Source organism: Macaca thibetana, chromosome 3 (assembly GCF_024542745.1).
Source record: "Macaca thibetana thibetana isolate TM-01 chromosome 3, ASM2454274v1, whole genome shotgun sequence".
NCBI classification, from domain to species: Eukaryota; Metazoa; Chordata; class Mammalia; order Primates; family Cercopithecidae; genus Macaca; species Macaca thibetana.
Window position 1 is genome coordinate 20,051,553 of NC_065580.1, and position 25,946 is coordinate 20,077,498.

A 25,946-nucleotide genomic window follows, 5' to 3' on the forward strand; every position below is an offset into this window, starting at 1 on the left:
GTTGTACACAATAAACATATACAGCTTATTTTGTCAATTATAAAAATAATAAGGGAAATAAATAATTTTTGAAAAGTTGTTCATTTGGGTGGTATTTTCCTCCACAGGCATGAGTTTCATGTGCTGTGACTGAGACTGTGGGTGCTGGGGGCAGACAGCCCAGGGCTCTAGTCCAGATTCTCTGGCAGGGATTTGGGCAAACCGGACCTCTCCGTGCTGCCTGCCCTGCTGTAAAATGGAGACGAGAACAGTGCCTTCACCATCGGGCTTTGTGGGACTCGAAAGGGACTTGTGACACTTTTGGGCACAGAGCAAGCACTCTGGAGTCATTGTTGCCACTGTTGTCACAAATAAGGAGATCTGCGATTATTTCCCTCCTCCTCTCATGTGGGTCTAGCAAGCTGCCTTAGCTTCGCTTCCTCTGCGGTGGAGGGCAGACTGTCTGCAGGGACACACATTGTTTGCTCATTGGTTGTTAGAGGCCCAGGCAGCCCTTAGTAGGTTGCTGGGGGGAGCAGGCAGGTCTTTGGTCCATTGTGTTTGTTGCTTGAATTTTCTTGCTTCTGATCCAACCTCCAACTTACTTCTTTTTTTTTTTTTTTTTTTTTTTTTTTGAGACGGAGTCTTGCTCTGTCACCAGGCTGGAGTGCAGTGGCACGATCTTGGCTCACTGCAACCTCCACCTCCTGGGTTCAAGCAATTCTCCTGCATCAGCCTCCCAAGTAGCTGGGACTACAGGCATCCGCCACCATGCCCGGCTAATTTTTTATATTTTCAGTAGAGACGGGGCTTCAGTGTGTTAGCCAGGATGGTCTCCATCTCCTGACCTTGTGATCCGCCCACCTCGGCCTCCCAAAGTGCTGAGATTATAGGCGTGAGCCACCGCGCCCGGCCTCCCACTTACTTTTGCAGGTAAGGGAGCACATGTATCACCAGTGCGGTGCCTGAGAAGGCTGGTGCCTGGGACAGTCCCCATCTTTTCATACCTCTCCTCTTTGAGTCTCCCTGTGGGCCTCAGCCACTGGAACCAGGTTCCAGGTCTTTCTGTGGCAGCATCCCCATGTGGTCATGGTGCAGAGCTGATTGCAGGAGCTAGCCTCATGCCTCTCTGGCTTTAGCATCCGAGATATTATTTTCACCATCTGGCTCTTTTACATGCTGTTTAAACCTCCTGAAGTTGATGGGCCTGTGTTGAGATGCAGTGAGCAGAGTTTTCAAATTGGGAAGCAGTTTTTAATACTTAGAATTCTTGTTTGCCTTCAATTATGAAAATGTTTGTACAGAGCTGCTCAAGAATGATAATCTGGAAATTTCTTTTGCAAGCTCTCAGTGCACCTGTTCAGAGAGGCAGTATGGTGCTGTGCCCAGAGCAAGGGGTTTTGGCGGCAGATGGATCCAGGTTCAAATACTGGGTCCACCACTTGCTAGTTGTGGGACTTGAACAAGTTACTTAATCTTTTGGAGCCTCGGGTTTTTCGCCAATGACGTGAGAAGAATAATGGATCATAGCACCTGTGAGAGGGTGGCTGTTGGCCACATGAGCTTATAAAAATTGAGCATCGTGACTTTTAATTTGGTAAAATATACATAATATAAAATTTATCATTTGAATCACTTTTAAGCATACCATTCAGTGGCATTCATTGCACCATTTTTAAACATTTCCTTATTTCCTCTTTGGAAGAGTTTAGGCTCCCTCATCTTATTGGTCCCTGAAGGTTATCCCTGATGTCTCCTGCTTCCCTTCCCTACCTTCTTGCAGCAGGCTGGGCAGTTCAGTTCAGCAGAGCGCTAACCGCTTTCCTGAGTGGAAGTGCTCTAACCCAGGGGGAAGTGTAGGTACCCGTGAGGCTTGGCTATTAATAGAGGGTTTCTCAGGTTCATTAAGTGATTATGCGGAAGGCATTAACTAGCCTCTGCTTTTGAAGGGAGGAGGATTCTTCTGTTCGTACAGGTATTTTACTGTTTATTAACACTTCCCTGAGTAAGGGATAGGGAGAAAAGGATTCAGATTATTTTTTGCTGTTTTGTAGAAACTCTAGTATAGGAAGAAGAGGAATTTGAAACTGTTTAACCATCGTGTCTTAAAGTTATTTCAGTACTTCTTAATCTGTTCTTTGGAAAGGTGCTGTAATAAATGCACTGCTTCGAGGTATTCTGACATTTCTATTTCCTCCTTCCCTCCTTCTTAAAGTGTCATAATTTCCAAGATCTGCCTTATTCTTTACTATCTTTATGGGACGGCGAACTTTGGCGGGGGCGGGGGACTTTAATACATTCACAGGGTCAGTGATTTGTGTGCAGTCTTTTTAAAGAACAGTACAGAAATCAGCATCTTTGTATTGAACTCCTAATCTGGTGACTTATTAAATGTTCTTACAAAACACAAATAACATTATTGTTCCAGACCCCAAATTACTATTCTTTCTATAATTTGAGTGTTGGAACATCTTTTTAAATTATTATTTTTTTAATTTTTTAAATAATTTTTTTTTTTTAGAAATGGGGTCTTGCTATGTTGCCCAGGCTGGTCTCAAACCACAGGCTTCAAGCAATCCTCCTGCTTGGGCCTGCCAGAGTGATGAGATTATAGTCATGAGCCACCACGCCCAGCTGGAATATCTTTAATTAATGCAGGCTTAAAAAACCCAGCCTTCCTAATGAAATAATGGATGGAGGCAGTGATCATCAGTGACTGCTTAGTCATTACGTAAAGAGGATGATAAGGAGCCTTGTAATGGATGAAAAGGGCTGTCAACTCTTAAGCCCTTGATAAATTTTAGTATCACTCAGAATAGAACAGCCAGAAACCAGGCACTTCCTGCTGTGATACGGTGGAAATACAGAGGACCACCTAGGGAGTATTCTTGCCAAAAACACTGGTTCTGAATCTAATGAAGCCTCTTGATCTAACTACCAGTTTGTAAGAAATTTGAGGGAAGAACATGTTAAATGACACCATGAGAATATAGTCAGCCAAATATAGAACGTGGACTGTCTACAGGGACAAATGACCTTTCTTTAACAAGTAAACAGTGAGAGCTTTAAAAAGGGGGAAAAAAGAGGAGAAAATTATTATAAAGTAAAAGAGACCTAAGAGACACATGAACCAAAAACATTGTATGTACCTTGTTTGGATTCTGGTTTGAAAAAAGCGATTACACTGTTATACAAAAATATTTTGAGGCCACCAAGGAAAACCAAGTTTGAAATGCATAATTAGATGATATTAGGAATTATTTTTAATTTTGTTGGGTGTGATAATTATATTGTGGTTATGATTTTTTAAAGTCCTTATCAGAGATGCTGAAGTATTTGTAGAAGTTAATGATGTCTGGGATTTGCTGTATTTGTGTTTTAAAAAAATGTTTATGGGGTCGAAGCTGAGTAATGGGTTTCAGTCTTTCAACTTTTGTGTATGTCTGAAAATGTTATAATAAAAAGTTTATTTAATTAATTAATGTTTTTGGGACAGAGTCTCACTCGGCTCACTGCAACCTCCACCTCCCAGGTTCAAACTATTCTCCTGCCTCAGCCTCCCGAGTAGCTGTGATTACAGGCACACACCACTACGCCTGGCTAATTTTTGTGTTTTTAGTAGACACAGGGTTTCGCCATGTTGGCTAGACTGGTCTCGAACTCCTGTCCTCAGGTGATCCACCCACCTCAGCTTCCCAAAGTGCTGGGATTACAGGCGTGAGCCACTGTGCCTGGCCTATAGTAAAAAGTTTAAAATGCCAAAATTGGGTTGTTTGGCATCATTTAAACAATTTATTGTAATAGCAAAAACAGGCATAGAACTCTACATGGAAGAGACTGCAGTTTTAGAAAATTGCCTTCTGGCTTATCTATAGATTTGATCTGGTTAGTTTCTTGTCAAATTAGTATTTACATTAACTTCCTGTCATTCCCTGTCATGGAGTCCCACAGAGCCCTCAAATAAACCAAGATAAGTCATAATTATAGACACTTACAGAGTTAATGCTATGGATAATTGCTAATCAGTAGGCCCTTCATACCAATAAGCAGGCAGAACAGGGGGTTTGAGAAAGATTACCAATGAATGGAAATAAGGTAAGAATGAGACTGAGTAATGTGTGTGCTTGACTGAATTAGATTACAGAAGTATATGTAACCAGAACTCAATTTGGTACGTGTCTTAGTTCGTTTGGGCTGCTGTAACAAAATACTTTGGACTGGGTCACTTATAGACAATAGAAATTTATCACTCACAGTTCTGGAGGCTGAGAAGTCCAAGATCAAGATCATAGTAGGCTCGGTTTCTGGTGAGGGCTTGTTCTTCATAGCCAGCGCCTTCTGTGTGTCCTCACATGGCAGAAGGGGCAGACAAGCTCTCTCGGGCCTTTTTTAGAAGGACACTAATCCTGTTCATGAGGGTGGGGCCCTCATGACCTAGTCACCTCCCAAAGGCCCTACCTCTTAATACCATCACCTTCGGATTAGGTTTCTACGTACAAATTTTAGGGGGACACAGATATTCAGACTATAGCAGTGTGATTGCTAAAGGTGGCCCCTCATGACTGCTACAGAACACCCTTAAATGAATGTGTCCCTGGAGGGCTTGGAAGTCAAACTCCCACCACCTTCCTTGATGGTATCATTTGACCCCAATGATCATCTTTCTGCAGATAATCACCAATCTCGCTCATTGGCCCAGATTTCTCTCTCAAACCCTAGAGTCACATTTCCATCCACCCCGAGTTGGCTCCTCACCTTCCATGTGAGCCTCAAACGACAGGCTGCCCTTGGTGACCCCGCACCATTCGTAGGAGCCATTTCCACATCTGTTAATCTCCTTCCTGCTTCAGGCCACTGCACTCGCCACCCCCTCTGCCTGGAGCAGCCTTCCTGTCTCTCTGTCTTCGTTCCTCATCCTCTCCTGACCTTCCTTGCTGTCCATCACAGCATCTTGCTTATTTCCTTACCAGTCTTCTCTGTTCATCATTATTGTTTGTCTGTCTCCTCTTCTCAGCCATAAAGTTGTGAGCAGGAGACCTTTCCATCTTGGCTAACACCTCATACCCTGCGCTTAGCTCACATGACCGGTAGGTGTTTGTTGGACTTATGAATGAATGAATGAATGGATGTGTTAGTCTTTGGGGTGGACATGGGAGGCACACTGATGAGACACAGCCTCTTCCTTCAAGTAGCTCATGATTTGGGGTGGGGTGGGGGAGCAAGTGAGTAATGAGTAAGCCAAGAATACAACCTAAGTGTCACAAGAGAAGCACATGCAGGGTTCTGCGGAAGATAGAAAAGGGGATTCTGAGGTGTGACAGGAGTTACGGGAAGGAGGAGGGGCCGGTATCAGTAAAGGGAGCAATCTTTGCAAAAGCATGGTGGTCAGAGAGCACGTCGAATAGCTGGGGCATGGGCTGGTTGTAGGGGAGGGTAATACTAATGGCACAGGTGGGAACAGGGAGCTGAAGATTCTTGTATCTCAGCTGAGGGCTTTGGATTTCTGAAGGCTTTTAAGAGCCACTGGAGGATTTTGAGAATGGGGTGACATAGTTGGATTGTTTCTTTTCTTTTAGATGAACTTCATATATACAGAATGGATTGATTAGCTCTGCATGTTAGAAAACTCCAGATAGATTGGAGGGGCTAGGGGAGGCTGCAGAACTTAGGGTGGGTTATGGCTCGTAGAGAGAGAGACCACAGCCCTGACTGATTACCATGACCAGGAACACACACCTCTGATCAGGGCCAGGGCATTTACAGGGCTTCTCAGCACACCTTCCCTTGGCCCACAGCGCCAGGGTTTGGGGTGTGTGTGTGGGGGGCTCACACATCTCTAGTGACACTGTTTGGACAAGGTGGGAACTTGTCATGCTGGAAGTGCTGCCACCCTTTGCATATGGGGCTTAAGACACCACCCAAGAAACACTATAGAAGCCATTTGAAAGGATGTTTGTAGATGCTGTGGCCTCTCCTGGTTCCTGAACCGAACCTAGAGTGAGCGAGGAAGCAGGCAGCATCCATGGTCTCAGGACACCTCTGCCTCCTGTGCTTCCATGTCCTGGAAAGCCTGTCTCTCACAGAAGTTGTGCAAGGCAGGGCTCTGAGCGGGTCATTGTAAGGCCTAAATTAATTGGTGGTGGTGGGGAGGACGGTGTGTGAGGGTCCACAGCGCTGGCAGGACCTGGCTATAGGCATGAGCTATTAAGTGGCATATGGGGGAGGGTCAGGGTTTTTTTAAGAGCCTGTTGGATACTCAAGTGGAACTGCCTAGTGGACAGTTGCAACTGTGATTTAGAATCACCTCTGACTTTTTGTTCTGTCTTCCCCGTCCCTTCCATTGGCTGCTGAATTTTATCATCTTTTTTACCTTAGTGCAGTCTCTCTGACTTGGAACTTCTTTTCTGTTCCCTTCACTGTCCTGATCACACTCCTTGCCCCATCGACCGTGCGTATCTGTGTGTATCATGGAGCACTATTTTATGCTTCTTTCCGCTCTGCCAGATTGATTTTTCTGCAGGATAACTTTGGTCAAAAAGCCGCTCTGCTCAGAATATCCTATTCCTTCCTATTGTCTGCCAAGATTCTCACACTCTTGGGCCAACTTTTCCAGTATTATTCTCTCCAACCAAATCCAGCCACTGCAGACACATCCCACTTTGTCCAGACATAGTGCCTTTGTCCTTGCTGCTGCCTCCAGCCGGCATGACCCCTCTCTCTCTTAAGCCTCCTGATCCCTTGATATAAAATAAAAGCTTAATTTAGAGCCGAATTAAGGCATTGAGCCTGCCACATAAGCTGTTTACTGTTTGTTGGAATTAATACCCCCCAGGGAGGCAGTGGTGTCTCCTGGCTGCTTGGGCATCGGTGTGGATGTTCGTTGCAGCTGGCTCCTGCCGTTGGGAGGGAAGGTGCCTGCTCATGCTTAGTCATGGGACGTCGTGTGCCACTCCTGCTCTGAGTGTAATAGGAGACAGAAGAATCTGGAAGCTCATGGTGTCCTTTTCCCTGTTGTTACAAGACTGTGTTTTAAATTAAATTATTTTAGAAACAGATGGCTGACAGAGAAATTTTTTTGCCTTTGTTCTTAGTGAATTGAGTTATTTAGTTTGTTTTGGTTACTCAAAGTGCTGACAATCTTGCTTTCTAGGTTGGTGAAAGAGGATTGCATTTTATTTAGGAAAGAATAAAGCAAAACAAAGCAAAACAGAACATCTTCTAATAAATACTCTGGACCTTGCCTTCAACTAAACCAACATTTTAATATCCTTAGCTCCTCACATGAGAAAATCATGCACAGAGGTAGAGTCCCTAAACCCCAACATGAAGCCTAAACTGATGTTTTAGCTAGAATAGTTGAATTTTTTAAAAACCTTGCAGTATTAGTATTTCAGTATTGTTTGGTTGCAGTCATTGTTTTCTGAAGTTCCACATGAGTTCTCTTTATGTTTGGGTGAGGTCACTAATTGTTATCCGTGTTCCATCTTTAGAGGAGGAAATGGAAGGGATGACTAATTACGAGGGATTTCTCCAGGGGAACTGAGCAAGTTGGAGATAGAACAGCAACCAGTTCTGTTCTCTGTGGAATGTTCTGGAGACTTTGGCCCCATTATCCCTCTCTGGATGGGATTGTATTTTGCCAGTGCTGAAGAACTGTGCTTTTTATGAGCTGGTGTTTTTCCAGCTAAAACTGAAGCTGCCCACTACCGATATCATGGCCATTTATCATTTGGGGGCTCCCCTTTCTGGGGGAACCCCTTATGGTTTGAGGGTTAGAGAAAACCTCATAGCATATACATAGGGTCTTATTTTCCTTCCACTTGGGAAGTCAGATGTCAACACCCATTTTTCAGGTAGTAATTTTCAGGGACAGTGTATCTTGTTAGAGGATGAAGGAACTGAGACCCAGGAATGTGAAATGGCTCCTCCAGGTGGGCCAGGATGTGGCCCGAGGCCTGCAAGCTCTCATCTCTGGCACTCTCTATTATTACACCATGGTGCCTCTTATTTGAGTCAGGAATCAAAGATGTGACCTATGGTAATTCAAACATTTTAATGTTATCTGTGACCTACTAAAAGTCAAGAAACAAAGGATGTCAAAGGAAGACTTCAAAATGAAGTTTAAGAATATTCGTGAACTTAGAACAGTGGGGATAAGCGCAGTCAGTTCCTTTCCATTCACTCCCAGGCTGATATTTTCTGTGTTACGAGACACAGAACTAAAACTAAAACATATCCAACTACAGCCTAAAACACTGATTTGGGAATAGCAGTTTTTCCTCCCATGGACATGGGAAACCTGCCTTCTAGTTTCAGGCAGAGCACGGCCATCCTGTCTCATTTCTGTGGATGACGCCCTCTCCCCTGCTCCTCCAGGTCTTTCACAAATTCTCTGCTCTCCTGGTGGGCTCCGCCCCATCCCTCAACCACTCCCTATTTTCAGTGGATGTCCTGGACTTGTTTTTTGTTTGCTTGTTTGTTTGTTTTTAATAGGAAATACTATATCCAGAGAAGCCCTCTAACCAGAATTCCCACAAATCCTCACAAATAAATCTGTAAAGTTTCCTGGTCTGTGAACTCACTCTCAGTCTGCCCTCCATGGTAGTAATTTTCAGGGACCCTGTGTCTTGTGGAGGATCAAAGGCCACTTCCTCTCCGGGTTCCATTCCTTCCTTCCTTCTCAGCCCTGTGGGCTTCTCACTGGTCCTTTCGTCTTTGGTATCGTCATCTCTTTTGCATTACTCTATCAGCAGTGTTGTCACCCTTTTGATATCATTTGAGTCACCCTTTGGTTCCAATTATAGGTTCCAAAACAACAGTAAGAACGACAACAACAACAAAAACCCATACACTGCTTCCTGATGACAACCCGAGTTACTTTCATTTTTATTTTGCAAGAATTGTATTTTATTTATTTTACTATTATTATTTTTGAGACAGTCTTACTCTGTCGCCCAGGCTAGAGTACAGTGGCAAAATCTCAGCTCACTGCAACCTCCCCTTCCTGGGTTCAAGTGATTCTCCTGCCTCAGCCTCCCAAATAGCTGGGATTACAGGCACGTGCCACCATGCCTGGCTAATTTTTGTATTTTCATTAGAGATGGGGTTTTGCCATGTTGGCCAGGCTGGTCTTGAACTCCTGACCTCAGGTGATCCGCCTGCCCTGGCCTCCCAAAGTGCTGGGATTACAGGTGTGAGCCACCACGCCTGGCCTATTTTGCAAGAATTTTAGACATAAAGTTGGAAAATGAATGCACAGGGTTCCCATATACCCTTCATTCAGCTTCCCCTAATAATAACATCTTACATGATCGTAGTGGAGTTACCACAGTTAGGAAGTTTGCATTTGTTCAATGCCACGAATGAAACTACAGGCTTTACAGGGCTTCACCAGTTCTACCACTTCTGTTCTGGAGTCCAGTCCAGACTTGCACATCACATTTAGTTGTCACGGCTCCTCAGTCTGCTCAGTTCCTCAGTCTTTTCTTGCCTTTTATGACCTTGGCATTTTTGAAAATCAGATCTTTTGTAGAACATCCCTGGTCCTGGGTTTATCTGATGCTTCCTCATGATTAGAGGAAACATTTTGCATTAGCTGCTTCGCCTTTTTAGAAACTTGCATCTTTAACCAACTCCTCGGTGATTCTTCTCTCTCGTCTCAGAACCAAGCAGCTTCTCCAGACCCTCCAGGTCCCACCTCCCTTCCCTATCTCATGCAGTGAAGCTGCTTGTGAAGTTGATTGCGTGGAGCTCGCGTTTCCTCATCTGCCCTTCACTAGTCAGCCTGGCTTCTGCCACCACGAGAAACGTGCACGCCAGGAGGGCCTCTCCAGCCTGCACGTGCTTGATCTCTCGGGGTCATTCAGCACAGCGACCCTTCCCCAGTACCAACCGATTTTCTGTTTTCTTGTCACCTCCCGTTCCTGATTTTCCTCTGTCTCCCTGGCTTCTCTTCTTCACGTTTGCAGGTTTATCTCAGGCTTGGATATTCATCTGCATGCTTGATATCACCATGTGAATTTCCCTAAAATAAATCCCAGGCTAGTGCTTCTCAAACTTGAATGGGTGCGTGAATTACCTGGGGGTCATGGTAAAAGCAGTTTCTGATTCCGCAGGGTCTTGAGTGGGCTTGAGATGCTGCATTTCCAAAACACTCCCGGCTGATGCTGAAGGTCCGCCGACTACACTCTGAGGAGCAAAGTGCTAAATATACCACTCTGAGCCGCTGTCGTCTTAAGTTCAACTCTAGTGACCACATAACTGATCTCTCTACATCTCCTCCTGCCCCCATTAGCCTGTTCTGCGCACAGCAGCAAGAGGGATGAAAACCATTTTTCAGATCGTGTCATTCCCATGCTTTTAAATAGCTTCTTCACTGGCTTCCCACTGCATTTGCCGAGTGTCCTCAGCATTGTGCCTTCCAAGCTTTGCATGGTATGGTCTCCTGCCTTTCTCTGACTCTACCTTGGAGTTTAAGAACTTTTTTTTTCTGTTCCTCTCCAGACATGCTGGTCTCCTCTGTGTTCTCCAGTCGGCTGCGTTCCCAGTACTGCCCCTCTGCCTCCCACTCCGGGACCGTGGGCAGATCCCACATCCTTTGCCCACATAGTACCTCAGAATGTGCCACTCTGCAAACTGTTGTTTTCCAGTTAAGACAAAATAAAGAACTTACATGAGAGTGTGAATTGACTGTTCATATAGCATGCTGTCTAGTTTTTATAATTTTAATTTTTAATTTGAGCATGGCCTAGTCTCTGAAAAGGCAGTATGTTGATTTCCATACTGGTTCAAGAACCTTGTCTCATTGCAGACCCATAACAAAAAGCTTGTGGATCACACCGTGAGTAACAGTGGGTTAGGACACTCTTGTCTGCCTTCACGTCTCCTGCACACACACACACCCCTCACGCCTCCCCGACCCACACACCTCCAGGAACACGTGGTCTTAAATGTGAAAAAAAAAACCTTAAAACTGTTAGAAGACAAGATAGAAGAGTAACATAATGCCTTTTAGTGACGGAAATGATTTCTTAAACCTTCCATCTTAAAATATATACAGGTGAATCTCAAACAACAACAAAAGACTGATAAATTTGACCATATTAAAACTGAGACCTTTTTTTTTTTTTTTTTGAGACAGGACTTTTGCTCTGTCACCCAGTCTGGAGTGCAGTGGTGCAATCTCGGCTCACTGCAACCTCTGCCTCCTGGGTTCAAGAGATTCTCCTGCCTCAGCCTCCCGAGTAGCTGGATTACAGGCACCCGCCACCATGCCTGGCTAGTTTTTGTATTTTTAATAGAGATGTGTTTTTGCCATGTTGGCCGGGCTAGTCTTGAACTCCTGATCTCAGGTGATCCACCCACCTCAGCCTCCCAAAGTGCTGGGATTACAGGCGTGAGCCACCGCGCCCAGCCAAAATTGAGACCTTTTGTTCATCAAAGACGCCAGTAAAAAAACCCAAACAACAAACTATGAACTGGAGAAGTTATAACTGACCTAAGATATGAGGATCCGAAACACAGGTGTACCCCTGCCCCATTTTATTGCACTTTGCAGATACTGCGCTTTTTACAGACGGCAGGCTCGTGGCAGCCCTCTTCAGGTAAGTCTATCGACACTTTATGTCTCTGTCACAATTTGGTAATTCTCACATTTATGATGTTTTCATTATTATATCTGTTATGGTGATCTGTGATCAGTCATCTTTGATGTCACTATTGTAATTTGTCCTGAGGGGCCGCAAACTCTGCCCATATACGAAGGCAAACTTAATAAATGTGTGTCTCCTAACTGCTCCACTCACTAGTCGTTCTCATGTCTCTCTCCCTCTCCTGAGGGCTCCCTGTCTCCTGAGACACAGAATTTTCAAAGTAGTCCAGTTTATAACCCTGCAATGGTCTCTAAGTGCTCAAGTGAAAGGAAGAGTTACTTGTCTCTCACTTTCAGTGAAAAGCTAGAAATGATAAAGTGAGGAAGACACGTCAAAAGCCAAGGGAGCCTAAAAGGTGACCTCTTTTTTTTTTTTTTAATTATACTTTAAGTTCTAGGGTACATGTGCATAACGTGCAGGTTTGTTACATTAGTATACTTGTGCCATGTTGGTGTGCTGCACCCATCAACTCGTCAGCACCCATCAGCTCGTCATTTACATCAGGTATAACTCCCAATGCAATCCCTCCTCCCAACCCCCTCCCCATGATAGGCCCCGATGTGTGATGTTCCCCTTCCCGACTCCAAGTGATCTCATTGTTCAGTTCCCACCTATGAGTGAGAACATGCGGTGTTTGGTTTTCTGTTCTTGCGATAGTTTGCTGAGAATGATGGTTTCCAGCTGCATCCACGTCCCTACAAAGTGGTGGGATTGTAAACTAGTTCAACCATTATGGAAAACAGTATGGCGACTCCTCAAGGATCTAGAACTAGAAGTACCATATGACCCAGCCATCCGATTACTGGGTATATACCCAAAGGATTATAAATCATGCTGCTATAAAGACACATGCACACGTATGTTTATTGCGGCACTATTCACAATTGCAAAGACTTGGAATCAACCCAAATGTCCATCAGTGACAGACTGGATTAAGAAAATGTGGCACATATACACCATGGAATACTATGCAGCCATAAAAAAGGATGAAAGCTGACCTCTTGCAACAAATAGATTGCCAAGTTGTGAATGCAAAGGAAAAGTTCTTGAAGGAAATTAAAAGTAGTACCACAACAAACACATGAATAATAAGAAAGCAAAACAGCCTTGTTGCTGATATGGAGAGAGCTTGAATGGTCTGGATAGATTAAATCAGCTGCAACACTCCTGTAAGCCAAAGCCTCATCCAGAGCAAGGCGTTAACTCTGATCCTCTAAAGGCTGAGAAAGGTAAGGAAGCTGCAGAAGAAAAGTTTGAAGCTAGCAGAGGTTGGTTCATGAGATTTAAGGAAAGAAGCTGTCTCCATACATAGAAGTACAAGATATAACAGCAAATTATCCAGAGGATTTAGGTGAGTTCATTGGTGAAGGCAGTTAGACTAAACAACAGATTTTCAGTGTAGATGAAGCAGCCTTCTAGTGGGAGAAGATGCCATCCAGGACTTTCACAGCTAGAGAAGTCAATGCTCGGCTTCAGAGCTCCAAAGGACAACTGACTCTCTTGTTAGGGGCCAATGAAGCTGAAGCCAGTGCTCACTGACCCTTCTGAAAAACATGGGGTCCTTAAGAATTATGCTGAGTCGGCTCTACTGGCACTCTGTAAGTGAAACAACACAGCCCAGATGACAGCACATCTGTATAAAGCATGATTTACTGACTAACTTAAGGCCACTGTTGAGACCTACCGCTCAGAACAAAAGATTCCTTTCAAACTATTACTGCTCATTGACAGTGGACCTAGTCACCCAAGAACTCTTACGAGATGGACAAGGAGATTAAAGTTGCCTTCATGCCTGTTAACACACATCCATTCTGCAACTCATGGATCAAGAGTAATTTTGACTTTCAAGTCTTACTATATAGGAAATACATTTCATAGCTGGGTGCGGTGGCTCACTTTGGGAGGCCGAGGCAGGAGGACTGCTTGAGGCCAGGAATTTGAGACTAGCCTGGGCAATATAGTGAGACCTTATCTCTACAGAAGAAAGATAAAATTAATTAGCTGGGCATAGTGGCACAAGCCTATGGTCCCAGCTGTTTGGGAGGCTGAGCTGTGGGGGATTGCCTGAGCCCAGGAGTTCAAGAGTGCAGTGAGCTATGATTGTACCTCTGTACTCCAGCTGGTAAGGGTAATACTTTTCTTAAACTGGGTGATGGGTACTCAGGTGTTATCTGTGTTATTTACATAACTTATATATGTATATATATTTATAAATAGTATTATCTACTTAATATTTGATGATAAAACCAGTACCAGTTGGAGAAGTAACTTGATAGAAGATATTAGTATACATTTTGTGTTGGAGAAACAAGGGGAAGACACTTTTTTCTAAACCAGGAAGATAAATGGAATGTGGGGAAGGAGAAAGGATGGTTTTTGTAACAGCACTAAAAATCTGCCTAGGACAACCTGAGAACTAGAAGAAGAATAAGAAGTTGGCCAGGTGCGGTGGCTCATGCCTGTAATCCCAGCACTTTGGGGGAAGGAGACAGACGGATCACTTGAGGTTGGGAGTTTGAGGCCAGTCTGGCCAACATGGCGAAACTCCATCTCTACTAAAAATATAAAAAGTAGCTGAGCATGTTGGTGGGTGCCTGGAATCCCAGCTACTCTGGAGACTGAGGCGCAAATCGCTTGAACCCAAGAGGCAGAGGTTGCAGTGAGCCGAGATTGCACCACTGCACTCCAGCTTGGGTGACACAACAAAACCTGTCTCAACAAAAAAGAAAACAGAAAAAAGTTGCTGGAGATTTGTGAAGTTGGGGAGTGGTTAAATAATCAACTGCTTTTGTTTGTAAACTCTTGGAAATACTGGGGCCAGGAGCCCTTGTTTTGTAGCAGATTTCATATCCACAGAGAGTTGAGATGACTCATCATGTTTTAGAAACTCCACAATTTAGCAAGGAAGCAAAAATAATGTTTCTGTCTGGATGAAAGCTCTTTAGCGACGCTTGACACTGCTGTCCCTTGGGCCTCCCAGGCCAGTTCTCAGAGGAGGAGGTGTTTTCCCAGCGTCTGTGCCTGCAGCTGTGAGCTGTCCCCAGGTGGACTGTGGGGCCTCAGAGTCCACAACATGTGCCTGCCCGTAAGTTTTAGTAACAGAATTTAGCAAGTGCTTTCAACTCAATTGTAGTCTAAGATAGTTTAGTCTTTTTTTTTTTTTTTTTTGACAGGGTCTGGCTCTGTTGCCCAGGCTGGAGACAGTGGCACAATCTCAGCTCACTGCAACCTCCACCTCCTGGGCTCAAGCGATCCTCCCACCTCAGCCTCTCAAGTAGCTGGAATCACACACAGGTGGTTGCCACCATGCTCGGCTAATTTTTGATTTTTTGTAGAGTCGGGGTTTCGCTATGTTGCCCAGGCTGGTGAACTCCAGGGCTCAAGCCATTCACTTGCCTCCTGCCTTGGCCTACCAAAGTGCTTGGATTATAGGGGTGAGCCACTAGTACCTGGCCATTTAGCATGTTTTTTAACTAAATTTCCTCACCAACAACTTTAATTCAGTGGCTTGATTTGACAAAACACAGTGTGGTATGAAGAGCCTTCAGCCCCTGCAAAGGCAGGAACCTGCCTGTTTCTGTGCTGACCCTGTGGGTTGCTGTTTTGAGCCTTATTTGCACCATGAGGGATTGGCCTAGGTCCTAAAGGATCTATTAAGCTTGAAAAGTACGTGATTCCATGATTGACTACTATGGTTCAGAAAGATTTCCAGATAGAAAAACATGACTTAAAAAAAAATGTCAGGCTACCACTTCGTCTTACTTGTGAACGTCTGAGACAGACAAGTTTTGGAGACAGCTGGGCCTCTTCCTCACTACTGTGTAATCATGGAGTCGGTGTGGCCTGGCGGTGAGAGCTCAGGACAGTTTCCCGCTGTGATGTCCAGCATGGCCGGAACCTGGCCAGGGCGAGGTGCAGGTGCCTGGTAGGCTCCCTGTGAACAAGGGTTTGCTGCCTAGATGGAGAAAAGGCCTCAGTACTGGCTACTTGGACTGGGTGGCAGACCCGGGTCAGCCGGGAGCAGTGCAGGAGTCCAGGGTCCGGCGTCATTCAGGAGGGCGTCACAGTCTGAGAAGCACCCGTCTCACCCCAACCCCTTTCCTTTCTCTGTCATCCAAGAGAGAACCTTTCCCTCTTTTGTGAGCCTACTCTTCAGAGCTTGAAAATTGATCTCCAGGGCTTGAAATTAGAGTCCCTGAGGCCTTTTATGCTGTGAGAGGACTCGCCTGGGTTTCCTAGCCTCCTCCTGAGTTAACTGCAGAAGTGATTCCCTTTGGCATTGCAGCTGCTTTGTCCCTCCTAGGGCTTGGCAGAGAGAAAGAAAGAAAAAAAAAAGCATCCCGGCTTGGCACGCCTTCCGTTTCTTAATACGAAGTTTTTGTTGCCATCATGTTCTAGTCAGGAGGATTTTTTTGTCCCTTTGGCCACTTTGCCCTCCCCGTTTCCTGTCCTTAGAAGGCAGAGTTGATTGAATTCTAGCTTGCATCAGATACTCAGGTTCATAAATTAGCCACTAAACGTTGCTCTTCCTGGTTATTTTATCTCTTGCAGTCTTCCGGTTCACTTCCAAATGCATTTGTGATTTGTTTTAAAAGGGAACTTGCTCCTTGTTCAGATCTAATATTTCAAAACAAATTATATCATAGCAGTTTTAAAACAGACACATAAAATGATTTATCCTTAGGAAAACGTTCAGATTTATATGATACACAATTTGACAGAACCGTTATTTTATTTCTTCTTATATTTATAACTTGTAAGCCTTTATTGTAGAAAAGAACATCAAAAAAAAAAAAAAAAAAAAGAACAGCTGCTATTTTACTGTGGTCATCATAAGTATTGTGTTTTCTTTTACCTGTGCTTGGGACGTGACAGGTAAGTAACACAATCACTTAGGCAAGGAATCCTACAGCCAGGTTGTATGGAAGACAACAAATGCTGTATAATATTGCTATGAAACAACTTAAAATACTGATTAAAAAAATCCTTCTTGTATTATTTATTCATTTAAAAAATGCATATGATGTAGAAAGGAATATGACCCTTTAAGCATTTTATATATGGTTTAAGTTGGTGACTTTCAGATGCTAGGAGAACCAGCTAGAAATACTTTATCTATGGCACTAAATATTATTTACAAATTTTGGTATATAGAAACAAAAATCTATTCACAGAATTTTGTCTTAACTTTTGATCTCCATCTCTGCTAGTGAGTCAACAATACCTCTGGCTGTCCCTCTTATAGCTTCTATGCGTAACTTTTAATTCCATATAATATGTCTTCTGTAAACTCACAAATTACGTAGGAGTATTATTGTTCATTTATACCATCACTGTTTGTTTAGATTTAACCATATATTTATCTTTTTTTTTTCCTTTTTGAGATGGAGTCTTGCTTTGTTGCCCAGGCTGGAGTGCAATGGCATGATCTCAGCTCACTGCAGTCTCCACCTCCCGGGTTCATGCGATTCTTCTGCCTCAGCCTCTCGAGTAGCTGGGACTACAGGTGTGTGTCACCACACCCAGCTAATTTTTCATTTTTAGTGGAGATGGGATTTCACTGTGTTGGCTAGGCTGGTCTCGAACTCCTGACCTTAGGTGATCCACCTGCCTTGGCCTCCCAAAATGCTGGGATTATAGGTATCAGTCACCATGTCTGGCCATATGTTTATCATTTATTCTCTATTCTCAGATCTTCCTGCTGAGATAATAACGCTTCTTTTTGAAGGATATCCTTATTTAGAAGCTCCTTTACTGAGGGTCTTCTGTTAGTATAACCACTGTTAAGCTGAAAATGTCTTGATAGAGAGTTTTCCTGGTTATTCACCTCTGAGATGTCAGAGAGTTTCTCTCAGCACTTGAGGATTTTGTTTCGTTGTCATCTGGCTTCTAATTCTGTCAGGCAGTTATTTTTTGCTTGTTTGGTTGCTGTTTCCTTTTTCTCTGACTGGTTTTACAATTTGTCTGTGGTCTGTGGTATCATCACATGTATAGGTTTGGATTTTTTTTTTTTAATTCACCCTCCTTGGGATTTTTTGGTCTTTGTGAATTGAATGGTTCATGTCTCTTATTAATTTTGGCAAATTCTTAGCACTATGTCTTTGAATATTGTATCTACCCTATTCCCTTTTATTTTTTTCCTAAAACTTTGATCAAATGTATGTTGGACTGTCTTATTCTGTCTTCTATGTCTCTTAGCTTCTTTTATTAATATTTCACTTTTCTTTATTTTCCTGTGCCCTTTTCTGAGTAATTTCTTCAGACCTATCCCCCAGTTCACTAAATCTTGCTTCAGCTCTGTCTAAATTGCTGTTTTACGAGTATATTGAGTTTAAAATTTATTAATTATAAAATTTTTATTTCTAAATGTTTTAAAAATATTTCTGGCCAACTTGTATAGTGTCTTGCTCATTACTCATGTTTTCAGTCTTTATTATTTTAAATGAATTAAATATAACTTTAAAAAATGGGTCTCATAATTCTGATACCCAAAGTCTTTATAGATCTGATTCAATCTAGTTGGCCTTTTTAAAAAATACTTTTTTCATGGGATTTCTCTTGACTTTTGTTCATGGTACTTTGGTTTCCTATGTATTTTATAATTTTTAATTCTGTGCTCTGCAACTGTAGCTGCAGGAAGACTTTGAAACCCGGCTGTGAGTGTGTTCTTCTGGGTGTGATTTATGTTACTTTCTGACAGGTGCTGGAGACCTGGCCCACTTTAAATTATGACTGTAAGCATACAGTTGTTAGGACCATACAAGTAGTAGAGGTTCCACACTCGGGACGATGTTTCACACAATAGTTATACAAAGTCAGAGTTGAGACATATACTTTTCCTTTGTTTGGCTTAAACAGCAAAAATGTATTTTCTCGCCGTTCTGGAGGCTAGAAGTCCAAGTTCAAGGTGTGGCTTCCTTCTGAAGCCTGTGAGGGAGAATCTGCTGCAGGGCTCTCCCCTAGCTGCTAGTGATTTGCTGTCAATCTTTAATATTCCTTGCCTTGTAGGTGCATTGTTGTGATCTCTGCCTTCATCGTCACATGGTGTTCTCCTTCTGTGTATGTCTGTGTCCAGTTCCTGCCCGTGTTTTTTTTTTTTTTTTTGAGATGGAGTCTCACTCTGTCTCCCAGGCTTGAGTGCAGTGGCATGATCTTGGTTCTGAACCCTCTGCCTCTTGGGTTCAAGCGATTCTCCTGCCTCAGCCTCCTGAGTAGCTGGGATGACAGGTGTGTGCCACCACACCTGGCTAACTTTTGTATTTTTAGTGGAGATGGTGTTTTGCCATGTTGGTCAGGCTGGACTCGAACTCCTGACCTTGTGATCTGTCCTCCTTGGCCTCCCAAAGTACTGTGATTACAGGTGTGAGCCACCGCGCCTGGCCCACATTTCTGCCTTTTATACAGTCACCAGTATATTAGATGAGGGCCCACCCAACTTCAGTATGACCGCATCTCAGCCAATTACATCTCCACTGACCCTGTTTCCCAGTATGGTCATATTGTGAGATCCCGGGATTTCAACATAGAAATATTGGGAGCACATAATACATAAGTCATAGCAGTGTCTTAACCTGGGTTTTCCCCCACAAAGCAAAGTCTGAGACATGGGTTTGTGTGCATATTTTATTCTAGGACATGATCCTGAGGAACAGAAGTGAGAGACTGAGGAGAGTTCAACAGGGAAAAGGGAAAGTCAGTCCAAGGTGTTCTCAAGTCAGACACTATTGGAAGCTGATACTATTTTTGCTGTCTTCTGAAAAGTAGATATTTTTCTTCCTAACTCACTCTTTCTCCGAGATTATGATACTTCCTGGGTCACCAGTTTTGGAAAATGGTCTTCAATTGGGTTCTTTCCTTGTCTAGGGTAACACTTGTCTCTCAGTCCCCTTGTGGCCTGAACAGCTGGCCAGCTGGTCCAGTACCTGCCTTGGGTCCTCAGTCACTGCCCTCGTGCAGCTCCTGTTTTATTCCTACATTCAGCACATTCCCCTTACTGTCTTGCAGGCCATCCAGTCACTTAGAAGATGGTTTTTAAACATTTATTAAGCAATCTTAAATGTTCTGAAGTGGAGAGTTTCAAGATCTGTAGTCTGCCATATTGCTATAAATAGAATAGAAATGACTTACTTAAAAAAAATAGAATGAATTCAAGACTATCCTTATGCCATTTCACAAAGGTATGTTCTGATAGACTGTTGGGATTAGAGAAACGAGGTGTTGTTACGGATTTTGATAGTTGCTCAGTCCCCAGCCTGGGCTGCAGAGGACAGTCCCTGGGCCCTGGACTGTCATTAGTGGCTGGGCTGTCACTTGTCCTGTTTCTCTAGGCTATGTCATACCTGAATTACCGGTGGAGAGGCCTCAACTTACTAAATGATAATGACAGCAGTCACAAGTTAAGGAATACTAAAGTTTGAATGGATGATGGAATAATGTTGGCACTTGTCAGAACTTGGTATCCTTGGATTCCATCCATCCATCCATCCATCCATCCATCCATCCATCCATCCATCCAGCTGATGTCAATTGAGCTCCTGCTGTAGATCACTTACCGTGCTAGGCACTGGGGAGACAGGTAAACAATGCCTGTCCTTAGGAAGCCCAGAATCTAGTGAGCAGATAGTTCATTTCAGTGGGCATGATAAGGGCAGGGAGAAGCCTAGGGAGAGGCGCCAATCTAGCTTCAGAGCATCGAGGATGAAACTCGTATATGTGCTGCATCTGAAGGGCCAGAAGGAGCCATCCAGATGGAGGGCCGGGGAAGGGCATTCCAGGCGGGGGTGAGAGGATCCATCCATATACAGAGCTGGGGAAGGGCATTCCAGGCGGGGGTGAGAGGATCCGTCCATATAGAGAGCTGGGGAAGGGCATTCCAGGCGGGGTGAGAGGATCCATCCATATAGAGAGCCGGGGAAGGGCATTCCAGGCGGGGGTGAGAGGATCCATCCATATAGAGAGCCGGGGAAGGGCATTCCAGGCGGGGCTGAGAGGATCCATCCATATAGAGAGCCGGGGAAGGGCATTCCAGGCGGGGCTGAGAATGGACACAGCCATGGAGGCCAGGGAGTGTTTGCGTTTGGGGCACTGCAGGTGCCAGAGCATAGCTGGGAAGGCCTGAGAGTGGGGCAGGAAATGGCAAAAGCTGAGCCTGCAGGAAGCCTGGGGCCTTCATGTGGAAGCCTCAGCAACTGTGTTGGGGAGCACAGCTGAGGAACTGGGGAACTCTCTTACTTTGGTAGTGAGAGGTGCAATGAGTTGTTGTGTTCATTTCTCGTAGCAGCCAGCTCCTACCACCGAAGAGAAAACGCACAGGCTTTGGAGTCAAGGAAGCCTTATATTCAGATTCCAGCTCCACTCTGGGTGGTCTTATAATTGATTATTTACCTTCTGGAAACCTCTCTTTCCTCATGTCATAAGTGAGAGAAAATGGACTAAACAGCCGCCTCTGTTTCCAGTATCCTGTGGTTCTGTGGGAAAAACTATGTAAATGTGCCCCCCCACCCCACACACACAGCTTAGGTAAAAACAGTGCCCAAGTTTGGGAATATTTGCAGATATTGTCCTGATGGTAATTCTGTCAATTTCTGGTTTCCAGCTAGCTGTTTAACTTCTGACGGTGATTCATGGATATTTATGGTGAATGGATGTTTGTTGAATGAGTAAATTCTCATGCCTGAAACAAAACGTTAGCTGTATGACTTCCAATGCATTGCACTAACCCAGCTCTGATTTTCTTGATAGATGAGCTCTCTCCGGAACAGCACAACCTTTCTTTATACTCCGTGGAGCTCGTGCTGAAGAAAAGCACTGGACACAGCGCTGCACAAGTGGCCTTAACAGAAACCACTCCCGGGTCCCAGTACAGCAGTCCTCTCCATGTCACAGCCCCGCCATCTGCCGCTACTTTTGATACAGCCTTTTTTAGCCAAGGAAAACAGACTGAAAGTACAGCAGATCACAGCATCTTTGTGGCAACTTACGTGTCAGTGACGAGTAATGAGGTGGCTGTTGATGACGATGAGATGGATAACTTTCTGCCGGATACTCACTGGACCACTCCACGGATGGTTTCTCCAATACAGTATATCACAGTCAGCCCACCGGGGCTGCCCGGGGAAGCGTTAGAACCTGTGCTCACTCCATCATTACCCATGGTTTCTTTACAAGATGAAGAAGTGACATCGGGCTGGCAGAACACAACGCAACAACCAGCAGCATATGCTGAGTCCGCCAGTCTTTTCCACACCTTTCGGTCAGCTTTTCGCACCTCTGAGGGCATCGTTCCAACTCCTGGCAGGAATTTGGTGCTTTATCCTACTGATGCTTACAGTCATTTATCAAGCAGGACTCTGCCAGAGATTGTGGCTTCCCTAACAGAGGGTGTGCAAACCACCCTTTTTTTTAGCTCCTGGTCTTTAATGCCGCAGCCGTTAGGTGATGGCATTACTATACCTTTTCCCTCCTTGGGGGAGGTCTCACAACCTCCAGAGGAGGTTTGGGCCACAAGTGCGGACAGATACCCTGATGTGACCACCATGTTGAGTCAAAGCCTAGAAGAAACCATCTCTGCAAGAGCATACCCTACTGTGACTGCATCGCACGCAGCCCTTGAATTCAGCAGGACACATTCTGCGTTGCTTTCAACTCCTGTTGCGTTTGCGTCCTTCTCTGCTCCACCAACTGATGTTTCATCTAACCCCTTTCTCCCTAGCGACTCCAGCAAGACATCAGAATTGCTTAGCAATTCGGCCCTCCCCGGTCCTGTGGACAACACTCATATCCTGAGCCCGGTGTCCTCATTCAGACCATACACTTGGTGCGCGGCCTGCACTGTGCCTTCACCTCAGCAAGTTCTGGCCACGAGCCTCATGGAGAAAGACGTGGGATCAGGGGATGGTGCCGAGACTCTGTCCATGACCGTGCTGGAAGAAAGCAGCGTCTCTCTAATGAGTAGCGTCGTAGCAGACTTCTCTGAATTTGAGGAAGATCCTCAAGTATTTAATACGCTTTTCCCCTCCAGACCTATGGTCCCACTTTCTTCTAGATTCATGGAAATCTCAGAGACGAGTGTTGGCATTTCTGCCGAGGTGGATATGAGTAGCGTTACAGCCACACAGGTTCCCCCTGCCCACGGCCGCCTCTCTGTGCCAGCATCACTTGATCCTACTGCTGGCTCCTCGTCTGTTGCTGAAACCCAAGTGATGCCATCCCATGTGACCACTGCATTTTTCTCCGTCATCACCAGCATTCTCCTTGACTCATCTTTCTCTGTCATAGCAAACAGAAACACACCGTCGCCTGCCGTCAGAGACCCGAGTGTTTTTATGCCTTTCAGTCTGCTTCCTTCAGTGGAGTCTTCACGTTTCTCTGACCAAGAACCTTCCAGTTTTTCTGAGCATAAACCCGGAGGTGCTTTGGATTTTGCATCCAGCTTTTACTCAACACCCCCGCTGGAACTCAGCGGCTCCGTCCCTTCGCCTTCGGAAGCACCTGCGTCTCTGTCTCCGATGCCGAGTGACTTGTCTCCCTTCACGTCTCAGTCTTTTTCTACCTTGGTTGAGACATTTACGTTGTTCAACTCTAGTGGTCTGCAGTCGTCTCAGCTGTCTCTTCCTAGTTCCTCAAATCTTGAGTTTTCGCAGCTCCAGCCAAGCTCCGAGCTGCCTTTAAACACTGTCACTTTCCTACCTAGCCATTCTGGGACGTCACCGTGGTCAAGCTTCCCTTCTGATTCTCTCGAGTTTGTTGAAGCGTCTGTGGTTTCACTGAGGGATTCAGAAGCTCATTTTACCTCAGCTTTCACTGAAACTACCTCCTATCTTGAGTCTTCACTCATTTCCCGCGAATCCGCAGTCACCGCACTGGTGCCCCCCAGCTCCGAGTCTTTGGACATTTTGACGGCTGGGATTCAAGCAACATCACCATTGACCACTGTGCACACAGCGCCCATTTTAACTGAGTCTTCTTTGTTCTCAACTCTGACACCTCCTGACGACCAAATCAGTGATCTAGACGGTCATGTGTCTGTCCTGGCCTCTTTCTCCAAAGCCATTCCCACTGGTACAGTGTTGATCACTGACACGTACCTGCCATCAGGATCCTCATTTGTTTCTGAAGCAACCCCCTTCCCTCTGCCCACAGAGCTGACCGTCATGGGCCCATCACTCACACCCACAGAGGTGCCACTGAACACCTCCACGGAAGTGAGCACAGCCAGCCCCGGTGCTGCCACTGGTGGTCCCCTCGACTCCACCCTGATGAGCGACACCGCAAGTCAGAGCCCCTCAGAGGGCAGCGCTGCTCCTCCCCTGCCGTCCCTGCATCCCGTGACCGCCTTCACTCTTGAAGCAACAGTCGACACGCCAACACTGGCCACCTCCAAGCCGCCATATGTTTGTGATATCACAGTCCCCGATGCCTATCTGATCACAACTGGTAAGGGCCAGCTTCCTGCCGCCTCTCTGGGGTGGGCAGTCTTTCTAAGGAGTTTGTGTGCACTGCCTGGGAGGTTTGGAGCTTCGTGGTTAAGAGTAGAGGCGCTGGGCTCGGTTAACTCCCAGGTAGCACTCCTATGCTTACCTCCTGCGCGTTCTCAGGACAGTTATTTATCCTCTCTAATCATCTGCTACCTCACCCATTAAACAAGGAGCTTAGTTAAACCTGTTTCATTGGGCTGTTGTTCCAATGTCAATGCATTAGTCCCTGCAGAACACCCAGCCCCTGCCTAGCACGTCAGAGGCACGCACGGGATGATGTGTATTAGTCAGCAGCCGCAAGGAGAACAAATATTAGAACAAATACAAGAACTAAACAAGCCTTGGAAGGATCTTTGTCTTACCATAACCAAGTAGGTGCATGGATGACATAGTTTAGACAAAATATTTTTTGTTTAATTCAAGCAATGAGTTGGGCAACTATGTAAGAGCAACCCTTGCAATTTCTTACTCATTTACTATTACTTTTCCTCGAAAGGAGACTGCACTTTGCTCTCATAGCTCCCTGTAAATGCTCCTTGGGTCCCGAGGAAAGAAAAGTTGAGTGACTAAATATCCTCTGAATCCAGTCTCAGCCTTTGGTCTCCTCCCCACCGCAGCCTGGGTTGCTAGCAGACCGGCCAGCAGCTTCCCTTGCAGTTGCATGGCTGCTCTGGCCACGTGAAGCTGGCGCCCACCCGAGGGCATGCCTGACAGGTAGACTTATTTCAAGGGTAACATCCTGTGATGGTGGCCCGCTTGGTCAGGGTCTCTGCATTTTTCCTCATGAGAGATGACAAGTGTGTGTGGTCTCAAGGGCCATGACTGTGTGCTGAACCACAGCCTGGTGTTGGCGAGCAGCCTGTCCTCTGTTTTGATTTTGGTAGTAGTGGAGGACAGAAATGACACAGGGGATGAAAATGGCAGAAGAGGTAGAGGAGGAGTGGGGTGGAGTGGACCAGAAAGGAGAGGAGCAGAGAATGTGGAAGGGGGAGGAGGAGGAGAACACGCTGGGTCTTTTCCTCCCTGTGGTCGGGGCGGGGCGGGCGGCTGGGAGCCTCTGCTCACTGTGACAGTGCCCCATCCCTCTGAGCAGGTGGGAGCGAGGATCCTGATGGCAGGTACGCGTCAGTGATCAACATCGTACCAGTGGGAATGGCTTTGGAGAATGAGGTCAGGACAGCCTTTGCTCCCTACACGCCAAAGGGAAGCATTCGTTATTCCGCGTGACAAGTAATGATTGAGCACCTAGTATGTGTGAGGTGCTTCTGGAAGCTTCTAGGGATATACAGATGGGTAAGACACGGCCCTCCCGTGAGCAGCTCAGGGACTAGAAGGATGGTACTGAGCCACAGAGTAACAGCGGTTTCTGTGGAGTTCTCCAAGAGTGGCTATTTGGGATAACCAGAGCTGGTTTGGAAGAATGTGAAATTGGAGATTCCCACAAAAGGAAGAGTAGAATGTCGTCATCTGGGGATGAAGAGAAAGTGTCTTCTGGGGGAGGAGACAGTCATCATGGCTGGAGATTAGGCGTAGTGATGGGAGGAGCGGGTAATTATGCTTGGAAATGTGGTTGGAACAAAATCATGAACTTGAATCTCAAGATTAGAGGAGTCCAGGGAGGAGGGAAAAGAGTTTCTCGTGCTCATGATACTTTTCTTCCTTCTTACAAAATTATTACAAAGTAGATACAAAATTGTTACAAAGTGGTCAGTTGTAAGCAGCTTATTTAAAGAGTTACTGAAAGCTTCTTTAGGAGTCCTCATAGCTGGATTTAACTTTCGTATGTGGTGTACACTTAATGACATTTGCTGTGGGTATTAGGCATCCATGTATTTTTAAC

The 25,946-nt window shown here is 45.2% G+C and overlaps 1 protein-coding gene across 2 annotated transcripts in view; it reads left to right on the forward strand.

Annotated features, from left to right (window-relative positions):
• Positions 1-25,946, forward strand: part of KIAA1549 (KIAA1549 ortholog) — a 143,162-nt gene that overhangs the window by 37,213 nt on the left and 80,003 nt on the right. For both annotated transcript variants that reach the window (XM_050784999.1, XM_050785000.1), the window contains exon 2: positions 21,372-24,065. In XM_050784999.1, the coding sequence (XP_050640956.1) occupies positions 21,372-24,065 (2,694 nt within the window). The remainder of the gene's footprint in view (positions 1-21,371; positions 24,066-25,946) is intronic.